The following is a 12,903-nucleotide window of genomic DNA, read 5'->3' as shown; positions in this document are numbered from 1 at the left end:
ATTGAGAGGGACGCCACACTCCTCACATCCCACCTCTGAATGGCCGCCTGCTGTTGAAACGTCGTCATCCTTCATCAACATCACATCCAGAGCCAGTGATAGATGGTCTGTCTATGGCTCTGTTCACTCAAGTACACAGTGTTTCCTCTATAGTCATTCAGCAGCGGTGGGCCGCCGCAGCAAGAAATTCTCCACCCCTGCTAAAAAGAAAATGCACAAATGAAAGTCATAAATTAGCCTTGCTTTGTCTCCAAAAAACACAAAACGCTTAAGGGCTAACATTTAGATTTATCATGAAAAAGGTTTTTAGTTTTAGCCCTGCAACTGGCCATATAAACAAAAACTGGGACAGAGACGTGGACCGAAGTTGAACTCACCCCAAAATGACTCCCACCCACCACTGTTAACAAAGAATTATAGGGGAAACACTGCAACTAGCACCAACACTTGTCCCCATCGATCTAGCCCTCAGACGGCCCGGCCTGGGCTCACCGCCTGGCTCACAGCAAATACTCAGAGCTACAGAGTCAACATGGGGAGGAGGCTGAGGAGGGTGAAGCAGAGAGGGGAAAAGAATGGGGAGCTACCGTGGAGCCTGCCGGGGCCAAGCTGACTTCAGGAGGAGGAGGTGGAGGAGAGAGAGGAGGCATGGTGAGCTGCGATGCTAAAAAAGCCAGGTTCCATGGATCCCACGATCTCCTGCCCGCCATCGACACGGAGGATTCCGACAGGCTGGAAGGGCTGGAGGATCAGGGCCAGGAGCCAATCGGAGGGTTGTCTGATGAGTCCCAGAGCGCCCGGGCAGCGGTATCTCCTCCCATGACCCCCCAGCAGCCCTACATCCAGTACCAGCACTCCTCTTACCCGCCCTACCTGGCAATGTGTGAGAGCAGTGGGGGCTCCTACAGAGGCGTGTCCCCAACCCTGGTCCACAATTACCCAGGTAAGAGTCGAAGGGACCCACCACCGACCAGCTGGTATCAATATAGAGTATCCAGTGTTTAAATTTCTATCAACTTGCCTAGAACGGAAGAGGAAAGTTTACTGTAGTGTGTCTGCAACTGTCTGATAAGGTAAATATGTGTAAAAATGCAGGTTACTGAAACAAACTTGTGTCTACTTCTGAGCTTTTGTCTCTGCTCAGCCAATAGTTTGGGGTTGCTAGCTAGCTACTAGCCACACACTTGCTATTTTACAAAGCAGACTTTTTAACAGCGGTGATAGCTGACTATATAATATAATTAGGTGACAAACATTTAATGGTATTACATAATTACAGAATGTTGTTATGCAATACCAATCTGTCAAAATTTAAGATCCAATTTTGAAGAGTTTGTTCTTGCATTTCTGGAAAACAGCCCTGTGAACTGTGTGTCCATATAGACAATCTGCTGTCAGTGGATTGAGAAGCATGAATGTTAATGAATCAATGCAACACTGTCAAAACCGAATCTGTTATTATTATTAAATATGCTTAAATATGATTAATTTCCCCATAAATAATGTTTTTAATCAACATGTTCTAAATGATTTGGAGAGAGTCGTTTTTAATATATTAAGGTGTTTTTTTGTGTATTACGGGGTAAGTAGCATTTAAAATGTACCAAATAGTATCAAAGCCATTTATTTTATGTTAAATTGTTAATTTTATAATTATAGTGAAAATTTAGGGGAGTTAACCCCTTAAACCTGTCCTTAATGCATTCATTAAGTTAAAACTCCTTAAAGGTACTATATGAAGAATTGGGGTGTCCATCTCAGTAAGAAACAAGGAAATGCACAGTCCATCCCATAGGTCTAACTTTAGTTACAACACAATACATAGATGTCTTTGACGTTACATCAAAACTGTTATTTCTTCACATTCTGATGATAATTTTAGTTCATTTTTGAATGTTTTAAACTAAAATTCTTACATATAGCACCTTTAATATGTTATAATGCATTAATTTTGGATGAACCCCTTAAACCTTACCAAGTAAGATAAGCCACTGCTTGAATTGCATCTTTATTTATTTTATTTTTTTATTTTATTTAACCTGTTTTTTTTTACCAAGCAAGACATTAAGAACAGTTTCTTATTTATAATGATGGCCTGGCATTTGATAATTAAACAGCTTTTCATGGAAATTCAGGGGCTTTTTTTTAACTTAAAGTATGAAAATATATGTTGCAGCAGCCTCTGAGTCATAGAATCAGTTTTGTTTTTTTTTTAAATAAAATGCAAACAACGAAAGAAAAAAAAGTCTCAGTCAAGGTGCTGCAAAGTGCATTCAGCACCTAATTCACTTAAAGTCATGCATAGTTACTTTCTGAGATTGAACAACACAAGTTAACCAAAGTGCTGAACAGTTATCAGAGCACTCCCACAAGCATTAAAGACAAACTCCCTGATATTTATACAGCCCCCAGCAGTGCTATTAAAAGCTTCAAAATGTCCTTCTTGTTCCGTCTTTTAGAGGTCCGTATAAAGTAACTATGTGTTGTACTTGTAAATGTGTCCTCCAGGTTTCCACTACCCTCTGTACGGTAAGACAGCGGGCAGGGAGGAGTCGGAGGTGAATCCGCCCAGCAGAGGAGGAGCGGTGAGCGGCAAGCAGAGCGGCGACTCGTCCTCGTCCTCGGCCATGGAGCTGCTGCAGCAGCAGAGCCATCAGTACCACGGAAAATCACCCGCTGTGAGCACCGCTCACTTTACCGTCACATCCACCCTGCAGATATTTGTTTTCCTTCATACGACACATATCTGATGTTTCCTGATGAACAAACCCAAAAATCATACGACAGAGAAGAAGATTAAAAGTTCTGACATCATATTTTCTCAGTCAGCTTCTTACTATAAGTGATGAAGATACACTTTCCTGCCAAAGTTAGAACAAATGTGGATATTTCATAAGAGAAATTTCTGCATTTTTTTCTCTGTGCTCTTCTCGCTGGTTTGCAGTGGGTGGAGCTCAGTTAGAAAAAGTCACACACTTCCAAACCAATCAGGATTTAGCAATATTTAAATATTTGAATCAAAATGTGATGATATTTGCTCGCAGGTCACTGTTAATCAAATCTAATCCAATTAGCCTCAGATAATCTGTGTTTTGAGTGTTAAACTCTTAATAAATAATATCTACGAATTTAGAAAACTTTGAAGCTTAATGACTTGAAAAATTCTGAATTAATATTGAATGTTACTAAATGTAGGATTTGAAACCAAGTTTTCAGGAGCTTTTAAAGACAAACACAACAGGAACCAAAAGTTAAAATCCCTGCTTGTAAAAGGTGGATGCTGAATCAATACTGTTAATAATTGCTTTTTGTACTTTTCGTTCTATAAGCAGTCACTCTGAGCAGCTACATTTCTATTGAAAATGATTTTTTTGTTGGAGTTTCCAAGAATAAAGAACAAACTCTAACAACATACTTTAAACCAGCGTGACACTCCGATACCTGTAATATTAAATATTAAATCAATAAACCTTTCAAACCTCATAACTGTTGTAAACAACAAACAAAACAACTTCATCACCCCAAACACATTTATAAACGCAAGAAGAGAAATAAGTTATATGATTTCGTTGTTTGGCAGAATATGAAAAATCAAAATAGTTTTGGAGTTTGACAGAAAACACGTTTTTGTTCGTTTTAGTCCAGTTATTAAAAGTTCAGAACCTTTAACTTCACTCATGAGCATTTTACAAGACACACCGCAATGTTTTTGATATTTTTTTTGTATTTACCAGGAAGTTGTCGGGATTTTTACTCATTAAAGTACAAAATTAGTTTCAACTTGTAGCAACTTGAGACTTTCTGACACTTGGATAAATAATCCATCACCATCAACAGCTGCTTTTTACTTTAATTCACTGCAGATGATACAGTTTTATCTGCTCGTGTAGCACTAAAGCAGATGAATCATATCAAGTATGTTTACAAGTTTCTTCTGTCTACAAGGTTTTTGTAGTGTAGTAATTAAGTGTAATGTAACAATCATGGAGACTCACAGTAGAAGAAGCTAAGTTAGCAGTTGAGGGACTAAATTCATCCTGAAGAAAATGTGTTGACTTTGAATTTGTGGAGAAAATTTTGGGTTTTTTTTACTTTCAATACAGTCAGAAATGTTTTGTGGACATGAAAGATACAGTTAAAGACCTTTAAACATTCCTGAGTGGTATAAAAGGACAGAACTCCTCATACACAGCAGGTATCTTCAGACAGGTGCTGGTCGGTCGCAGAAACATATAAGGAGAAAATCAAAATTAACCATCGCACACTGTGACGACTTTACTGTGACTTTATTAAGAGCGAACAACGCGTTTCGCCTGTAGCTTCTTCAGGTTCGCTCAGTACGACTGCTGAGTACTCACAGGTGTGATGAATACATCTGAGTCACATGACTAATTATCACAGTCTTCATTTTCTCAAAGTGAAAATGAAAATATACATATTACAAAAAACATGATGTGATTAATGTTGCACAAAGTCACAAGAATTACACCATTTTATATATAATTAAACTTCATTACATCCCCTCAGTGTTAGTTGTTACTCAGCTTTTATTACTGAATTATTCATTATTTCATCAAGACATCAAATCACTGTTCTTTCCCACATCTCAGAGGCATCAAGTCACATAAATACCCTTAAATGTAATTAATGTGTGTGTTTGTGATTTGTTTCATTAACGTGCAACACAAATGAAAAGTTTTCTGGATCAGAAGAAGAAAAGTGTAAATCCAGGTGTGTGTGTGTTTGTGTGTGTGTGTGTGTGTGTGTGTGTGTGTGTGTGTGTGTGTGTGTTCGTGTTCACACAGCCCGGTGAGAAGGGTTCCCCCGAGGGAGAGAGAGAGACGGAGCGAGAGAGGAACCACGTGTCGTTCGCCCGACACCTCCACACACACCATCACACACACCTGGGTATGAGCTACAACCTGATGTCAGGACAGTACGACATCTACCAAGGTACCGCCGAGTGTGTCGCACTGAGACCCAAAACTGGCAAAATGTGACGAAAAAAAAAGCATCTTATTTACTTTGAGTTTGAGTTTATTTATTTATGCTGGTTGAAATGAAACACATTCAGTATATATACAAGAAAAACATCAACATGCAGGGAGAAGACTGATGACCTCTAAATAATACACACATATATAAATATACAAGGAAGACAAATTCAGACTATTAAGAAAAATAACAACAAAAAACAAAACTTAAGTCTTTTTAAATGATGCTCTAAAGGACTTTAAGGACAAAGAAATTTGAATCCGCTGAGAAAAGTAGTTCCATAAATTTGGACCCTTTTATCTGATTGGAATTGACCTCTACTTGAAGATGAAGATGAAGATTAGATGATTGTCTATTTGAGTAAGAATGAATCTGAGTTAGTCTGAAATGATCTGGAACATTTCCTTCCTTAAAGTGTATTTTACATATAAAATGACCTGTTTGGAAAATGTTAATATCTTCGATTATGAGAAGAGTTTCTTGGAACAGAGATAAAGATGTGAGCAGGTTGTAATTCAAAGTGTTTTTATAGAAGAAAAGTTCTAACTGAGATAAACGTCACGTTGCTGCTGATTCAGAGCAGCTTTATCGGTTATTATTTATCCTGCCAGGATCACTAAAGGTCTACAAGGTTTAGTCACAAAGATCATTTGATTGGCTGTCAATTTGAAAACATCCTCCTCTGGAACTAGCTAGTTTTGTATCAAATTGTTGCAGAAATGGATACCAGAGCAAAAAACTCTCTCTTGAAAATAAAAAGGGAGTCAGAGGTCCAAGCAGCAAAGTGTTCTTTAATGCCGGCATGAAAGGAGAGCAAGTAGCACTTTTACAAAGAACCAAATCGCTCCAAAGGTTTTTCTTTGGGGCATTGTTTTTATGCCCTTGGGTCGGCTTAGGTCACACCTTATCATCCACCCTCCCTAATTTTTGACCAATTATTATGTATCTTTTATCTCCGTCACTCGTTGTTGGTCAAAACTCTTCAAAACAGGTTTTGAGCTGTTTGAGGATATGTACTGGCATATTCAATTCTACCTGATTATATCCAGTTTTTTTATATAAGTATTGGGAATCATTTTACACCATTATTGCCAAGTTGTCTTCTGTCCTTTTATTTTTTATAAGTTATTCTAGTCATTTTACACCCTTATTTCTTGATCTCCTTCAGAGGGTATTTTTTTTTAAAAGGTGAAGACTTTAGCAGACCCAAGCAAAGTGACATGTAATACAAACACACTCAAATTTCTCCAGTGTATGATTATGATTCTTCTATCGTGCCTCTATACGTACAGTGTGATTAAATATGGTTCATGAGATTATAACTACACCAATACAAATTGTATCACACTAGCCCTTATTGCTTATAAACTTATAAAATCAATCTGCATGGCTTAATATTGTCTTTAAGCACACCAATGACTTTTAATGAAAATACACCACACTAGAATTAGCTATTGATTATCATGAATGACTCAAGTCTTCCTGATGTCATATTGAGCATTTAGTGTGTTTAATGCAGTTTTTACTGGCGTCTTCCATCTCTGCTAAAATGTTTGGCTTTTTGTTGTTATTAGAGGAGTCATGTTCGACTACTATTTTTTCCTACACAACTTTTGTTCTTCACTGTTGTATGTTCCTAAGAGGTTTTAAAAGCACTGGTGTGACTATGAATCATGGGATAAACCGTTGTTCAGTGTTTGTAAAATATCAGTTTTACAGCTGATCTGGTGTTTTGTTTAGTCTTACTCTCTGTGTTCTTGAGATTAAAGGTCATATGTTTCATGTAAAGCTGCAACTAACGATTATTTTCATTCATTTATTAATCTGTTGATTATTTTCTTGATTAATTGATTAGTTGTTTGGTTTATAAAATGTTAGAAAATGGTGAAAAATGACGATCACTGTTTCCTAAAGCCAAAGACGACATCATCAAATGTCTTGTTTTGTCCCCGATATTCAGTTTATTCTCATAAAAACTACAACAAATTCACATGTGAGAAGCTGAAACCAGAAAATTTGTTGTTTTTTTTACTTAAAGAACGATACCAAACAATTAATCGATTATCAAAATAGTTGATAACTAATCAACTGTTCATTGCAGCTCTGGTTTCATGTCAGATTTTCTCATTGTGTGTTTATTTCTCTGTATGTTGAAGGTTTGAGCTCCAGGTCGCTGGTCTCCACTCAGCAGGTGTCGGGACACTCCTCTACTGGTACGTTACCTCTAAAAACTACTCTCACACATATTTATCCTCTGCTCCTCCAGTTTCCTGTTGGTCCTTAATGATTTAGATACTTTTGAGGAGCTCAGGGAGTGTTTGTCCTTCCAATCAGTAATATGATGTATCAATCAAACCTTGTACTGGTTCAGTCATTGGCTCTCTGCTCTCTGCTGTGTCTACTTGATAAATCCCTAATAAATGTGATAAAGTAAATGATTAAAGTGAGTATGAAATCATTAAGATTATAAACTGAAGGTATTTTATTAAAAGGTACATTTTTAACAGTGTTGACTTAATAAAAACAAGATAAAAACATATATAAAAGCAGCATGTAAGGCTCCACTAACGTCCTCTATAGTGGCCAATTTAGCCTCTTGTGGTATCTGTTTAAGCTACTGCATCTTCTTTATATATGTAATATATCCCAGACTCATAGATTATCCTCTTATCCTCCTTTTTTATAAGTTTACACCTTATAAAATAAAATCTTTCTTTCATAAAATGGAAACTGAGGGCAAAACGAGCTGGAAACTGTTTCATCTTCGGGTCGTCTGTTGGGTCAATAAATCTAATATCTGAATCTTCAGTGCTTATTCGACTCTCTGAGGCTCGTTGCTTAAATTATCACCCAGCAGCTCGTTACCAACTCTGCAGTGTTTTCCATATATATATATTTTTTTTATATAGGCCATACATCACTGCCTTTTGTTTCAAAGTGTGAAGTAATGCAGAGGGAGCCTGCCAGGCAGTTAAAGAGCATAATGTGATGATTACCTTAGTGAAGCAAAGACTGCAGTTATCTATAAATGGTAATTGCTGTGAAATAGAGGAGATTAATAGACAGGAGTGATGTTGACACTGGAAACAGCACAGAAATGAAGAAGAATAACAGCAGTTTTGCACAGAGGCCAAAAGCAGTGATGGTTACTGGTTTTTTTTTCCAGCTCTTATATCTGAAAATCACTAAAACAATCTGCTTATCTTGTGAAAACAAACCGCTTTTTCTTGCAATTATGACTTAATTATGTCATTATCTGAAAATAACAAAGGCTGGTCATACTGTATGTGTAGATACATGATATCATCTCGCCTTTTATGTTCTGTTTCTCTCAAGGCTGAGAGGAAACCAATTTGGGTGATTACAGAGATAACGAGACATTACGTGTGATCATAGGAAAAGAATGTTTGGTAGAAAGATTTAAAAGTTTAACCTTTGAGTAACATCTGCTGCGTTGGTTTTATGTTCCTTGCACAAAACCTCTGCAGATGTGTAATTCCAGCTAGTGCACAGGTGCCTCTTGAGGCCTTTTTTAGTTTAGTTTTCAAATTTCATCACCTATCGTTGATGAAAAGCAAAAAGAATAGTTTATTATATGGATGATACTGATGATTAAGTCTTGTCAAAAGTGAGGTTGATGAAGTGATGCATCGATTAATCTGTGAAGACGCATAACGGCAGCATGACAGCACCGAGGCAGGGAGGGAGAAGACATATTTAAAAAGACAAGCAGCAAAGATAGGCTGACAGTGAAGATGTGTCACCGTGCTATTGGTTAGATGTGACCAGCTGATGTGACCAGCTGATGTCTCAGTTGATGCCCTGGGGAATGACAGCAAGGAAATGATGAGTGAGCCTGTGTGAGAGATGGGGGATGACAGATGGTTTGAGAGATAAAACTACAGACCTGAGCTTGTAAAAGAGAGTGTCCTGACTGAACTTTCACTAAAGCTCCATTTATACATGAGTACTGTTTATAAGATGCAGCAGAGTTATTGTTTCTGTTCATTTTGCTGACATACTGTTAGTAAAATCACAGTTTGTAACTTGAGGACCACATTCTCTTGTTCAGGAAGCATCTCAATTGGTGAATCTCGACTGATCTCCAGACTGTCAGGTCCGGGTATCATCGGATAATCCGTAATTCATTTGGAATTCAAAAACCAAAAAACGGTAAATCTGTTATTTGTTTCAAAACAAAAAAACAAAAAAACGTTTTTGGTGTCAGAATCAAATAATGAAAAAACAATCAAACCCGGCCCGCTTTCGTTATCGTTATTCCTTTTTGGATTGAATATCCAGCAGGTCTGCGGACTTTAAGCCAATTCGTTTTTGCGTTTGAAACCAAAAACGGAAGTCACAGGGTTTTTTTCTTTTTTCATTTTAAACCAAAAACGAAAAACGAAATCACGTGATCTATTACTATTTAGTTTCCCAACGAAAATCCAGAAAACCAAATTCAAAAGACCGAGCAATTTTGGTTTAGAAATCAAGTATTTTTGTCAGTTTTGTACGATAGCGGAAGCGGCTACATTAGCCTACCCATGATCCTCAGCGATCGTTGCTATAGTGAAGACGCCAGCGACAGCCTCAACAGATAGTCAGTATAACATTATATAGTACTGCAGATTATTGGTTATGATCGGGATCAACTTACTTTACTGTACATTGAACTGTAAAGAAAATAATGTGTGCTATGGACAAAGAAACGAAGTGTATGAAATATGTGAAGGTGACAAGAGAATAAATTAAATATAAATAATGAATAAATAATTACATTATATAACAGTGGAGGTTGAATAAAATGAACAATCTAAAGTCCACTTTGATGAAAATTACGACAGTGAAAGTGTAGGGCTTAAATGAAGGATGTGAAATGTAAAGTTCAGTTTTATAACCCCGTCTTCATCCCGTTTACACACGCGCGCGGCTGTCGCTGGCGTCTTCACCATAGCAACGGTCGCTGAGGATCATGGGTAGGCTAATGTAGCCGCTTCGCTATCGTACAAAACTGACAAAAATACTTGATTTCGAAACCAAAATTGCCTTTTGAATTTGGTTTTCTGTTATGGAAACAAAAAAGGAATAGATCACGTGATTTCGTTTTTCGTTTTTGGTTTAAAATGAAAAAAGGGAAAACCCCCTGTGACTTCCGTTTTTGGTTTCAAATGCAAAAACGAATTGGCTGAATGTCCGCAGACCTGCTGGATATTCAATCAAAAAAGGAATAACGATAAAACGAATCGGCAAAAACCGAACACGGGCCGGGTTTGATTGGTTTTTCGTTATTTGATTCTGACACCAAAAACGTTTTTTTTGTTTTGAAACAAATAACAGATTTACCGTTATTTGGTTTTTGAATTACAAATGAATTACGAATTATCCGATGACACCTTGACCCAGTCAGCAGTCCAGTTGCATTGTGGGTAATGTAGGCGCCAGGTTTTGACAAGGAAGATATGTGCATGTGCATGAATTTGACCGTTAAAGTGTTTTTTGCAGTCTGTGTTTATTTTCTACAAAAAGCCGTTGCACCAGTGTTAGATGTATCTGACTAACAGCCACTCTGCAGTCTGTCTGAGTTTTAGCTCTGACTTTGACTGATTTTAAAACTTGTCAGGTGTCTCAGTTCTTTCTGTTCTTTTCCTAAGTGCAAATATTTCAAACTGAAACATTCTTCGACTAACACAGAAGTTGCACAATTGGACTAATTTTGTCGAATTATGACACAATCGTACCCCCTCATACTTCACATTGAGTCTGAACAAAGCTTTATTCCTGACTGGAGCTCCTGAGCTGAACAGACAAAATGAGACTGAAAGCTTTTGTGTGTTTTTATGTCTTCTTGTCTCCGCAGAGAGCGAAGGGAAGAAGTAGGACCATGTGACGACGTCTCACATGAGGAACGGCAGATTTATCAGACATCAATTCCATGGTGTTGAATAAGCTTCGCCTCGCTGAGAGGCAGAGAACAAAGAGAAAAAAAAAAAGAAAAAAAAACTCTTTCATTTCTTACTAATGACAACCACCTGTTTTATAACACACCACTGAGGAGCAGTCGGGCCAAACAGAGGAGCAGACAAACAGATGGAGAGCAGGATCTGGACTTTTTTGAAGGAGGAACTATCTGTATAAATCCAGAATCTCAGACTTTTGAAGCTTTCAGTTTTGCAGAGTTTTGACAGAAGCCGGCGGTGCGTATAAAACGAAACATCCCAGAACGCCGCACATGCAGCGGTGGTCAACTTTATAAAATGCACATTTATCGTAGTGTATTATGATGATGATATGACTGAATGTACTGAAGATGACTTACATATCCCAATAGTGTTGATCGTTTTTTTAAAACTCCTATTGGGACACAGCATTAGGAAGCTAAAAAGTCTATTATTATCCTTATTATTATCATTATGATTATTGAAGTGGTCCTCCTCCTTCCATAGTGCTGACGCTACATTTGTATTACTAACCTGTACTTGAGCGTAACCATGTTGATTGTATTGTCTTTATGTGAGAGTAAACCTTCACATCAACCTGCCCAGTGCCATGTAGGAACCCAGTGGTGTAAATATTCTGTACAGATTCATGGCAGAGCACTAACATGCTTTATCCTAATCTACGTTGATCTCCATCAGCCATGCAGGGGAGCAGCGGCCGGTGTGGGGGGAAAAAAACCAGTAGAACCAGAACCGCAGTATCTTTATTAGATTCATGCAGCAGTTTGTCCTGGAGGCACGTGTAATGATGTTTTTGTTTAGGTTGCATATATGATGTACAGCTTTTTGTAAGAGCCAAAAGGTCAATGTGAATGTTAGCTCCAGTTTGTGCCTCTTATGTACTGTTTTTTTTTATATTTGAGACTTTTTAGCCACACTAGCAGCATGCTCTAGTGAAATATCTTGACATATATTGGAGAAATTATCATGAAATTTGGTACAGATGTTCATGTTCATCACAAGGTGAACCCTAATTACTTAGATCTTCTCTTTTTCTGACGATTCAAGTCGTAAAAACAAAATTCCGTCAGGATTTTAACTAAAAAAAATGGCTTTTGTCTGAATCTAATTATCAATGATCAGCAAACGTCTCCAATGTAAAAATGATGTTTAAATCTGAGGTACAACCTGGAACTATAGGTGAACGAATGCTAATGAGGAATGCTAGTGAGTTTATGCTAAAGGAATCTGTTTGAACATGAAGGGCACATGTACCTGCAGTCACAGTACCTCTTCTCTGAAGGACAATTCCAGTGTTAAATTGAGTTTTTGCTCATTTTCTAATATCCCTTTCTTTAATATCGCCTCTAAAGGCTGGCAGCATACTCAAAACTAAACATAATTTGGAAAGTTCACTCAGGAAAAATAGTGAGTTTATGACCAAAAAGAAGCTTCATTGTTGGTCAGTCACACTGGCCAGAGGATTTTTGTTTTACTTCATAGAGTCACACCAGTTTTATTCAAGTATATTGTTTTTAGTCATGTATAAAAGCATTGGCTCGCAGTTTGAGAAGCTGCTAAATTTGATTTAGTTTGGAGCATAAAATACTACCAACCAAGAACATTTTTAAATCATTCAAGCCAAACCAATAAGGCTCAATAATTCCCCTTTAATTTCAAACAGCAAAGAAAACAGAGTTTCTAATGACAAAGACACAAGAAGAAATCCGTTTGGGAACACAAGAGGATTTTCTAGTTTTCTTTTCTGTAATAAAACTTGACAACTAATGTTCTCTGTGGTTACGCTCAGAACCACTTCCTGTCAGCCAAAACCCAACCAGACACAGGCCCAAATCAAACCAAAATGTTCAAATAACAACGAAATTAAATGTACGTTTTACACGTTAACAGCTCCAAATTGAATCACTCTTCTTGGCTGGGATCAAGTCATAACATTAGATGTTTTTTCTCT

At 37.4% G+C, this 12,903-nt stretch overlaps 1 protein-coding gene across 1 annotated transcript in view; it reads left to right on the top strand.

Moving 5' to 3' along the window:
- znf608 (zinc finger protein 608) overlaps positions 1 to 11,533 on the top strand; it is a 65,758-nt gene extending 54,225 nt beyond the window's left edge. Inside the window, exons 7-11 of the mRNA XM_042420434.1 lie at positions 466 to 943; positions 2,509 to 2,678; positions 4,806 to 4,953; positions 7,152 to 7,208; positions 10,853 to 11,533. Of these exons, the coding sequence (XP_042276368.1) occupies positions 466 to 943; positions 2,509 to 2,678; positions 4,806 to 4,953; positions 7,152 to 7,208; positions 10,853 to 10,872 (873 nt within the window). The 3' untranslated portion in view covers positions 10,873 to 11,533. The remainder of the gene's footprint in view (positions 1 to 465; positions 944 to 2,508; positions 2,679 to 4,805; positions 4,954 to 7,151; positions 7,209 to 10,852) is intronic.
- The last annotated feature ends 1,370 nt before the right edge of the window (positions 11,534 to 12,903 follow it).

This window comes from Thunnus maccoyii, chromosome 9, assembly GCF_910596095.1.
Source record: "Thunnus maccoyii chromosome 9, fThuMac1.1, whole genome shotgun sequence".
Lineage (NCBI taxonomy): Eukaryota > Metazoa > Chordata > Actinopteri > Scombriformes > Scombridae > Thunnus > Thunnus maccoyii.
The sequence above is the reverse complement of the archived record's forward strand: the minus strand, read 5'-3'. Positions and strand labels throughout refer to the sequence as shown.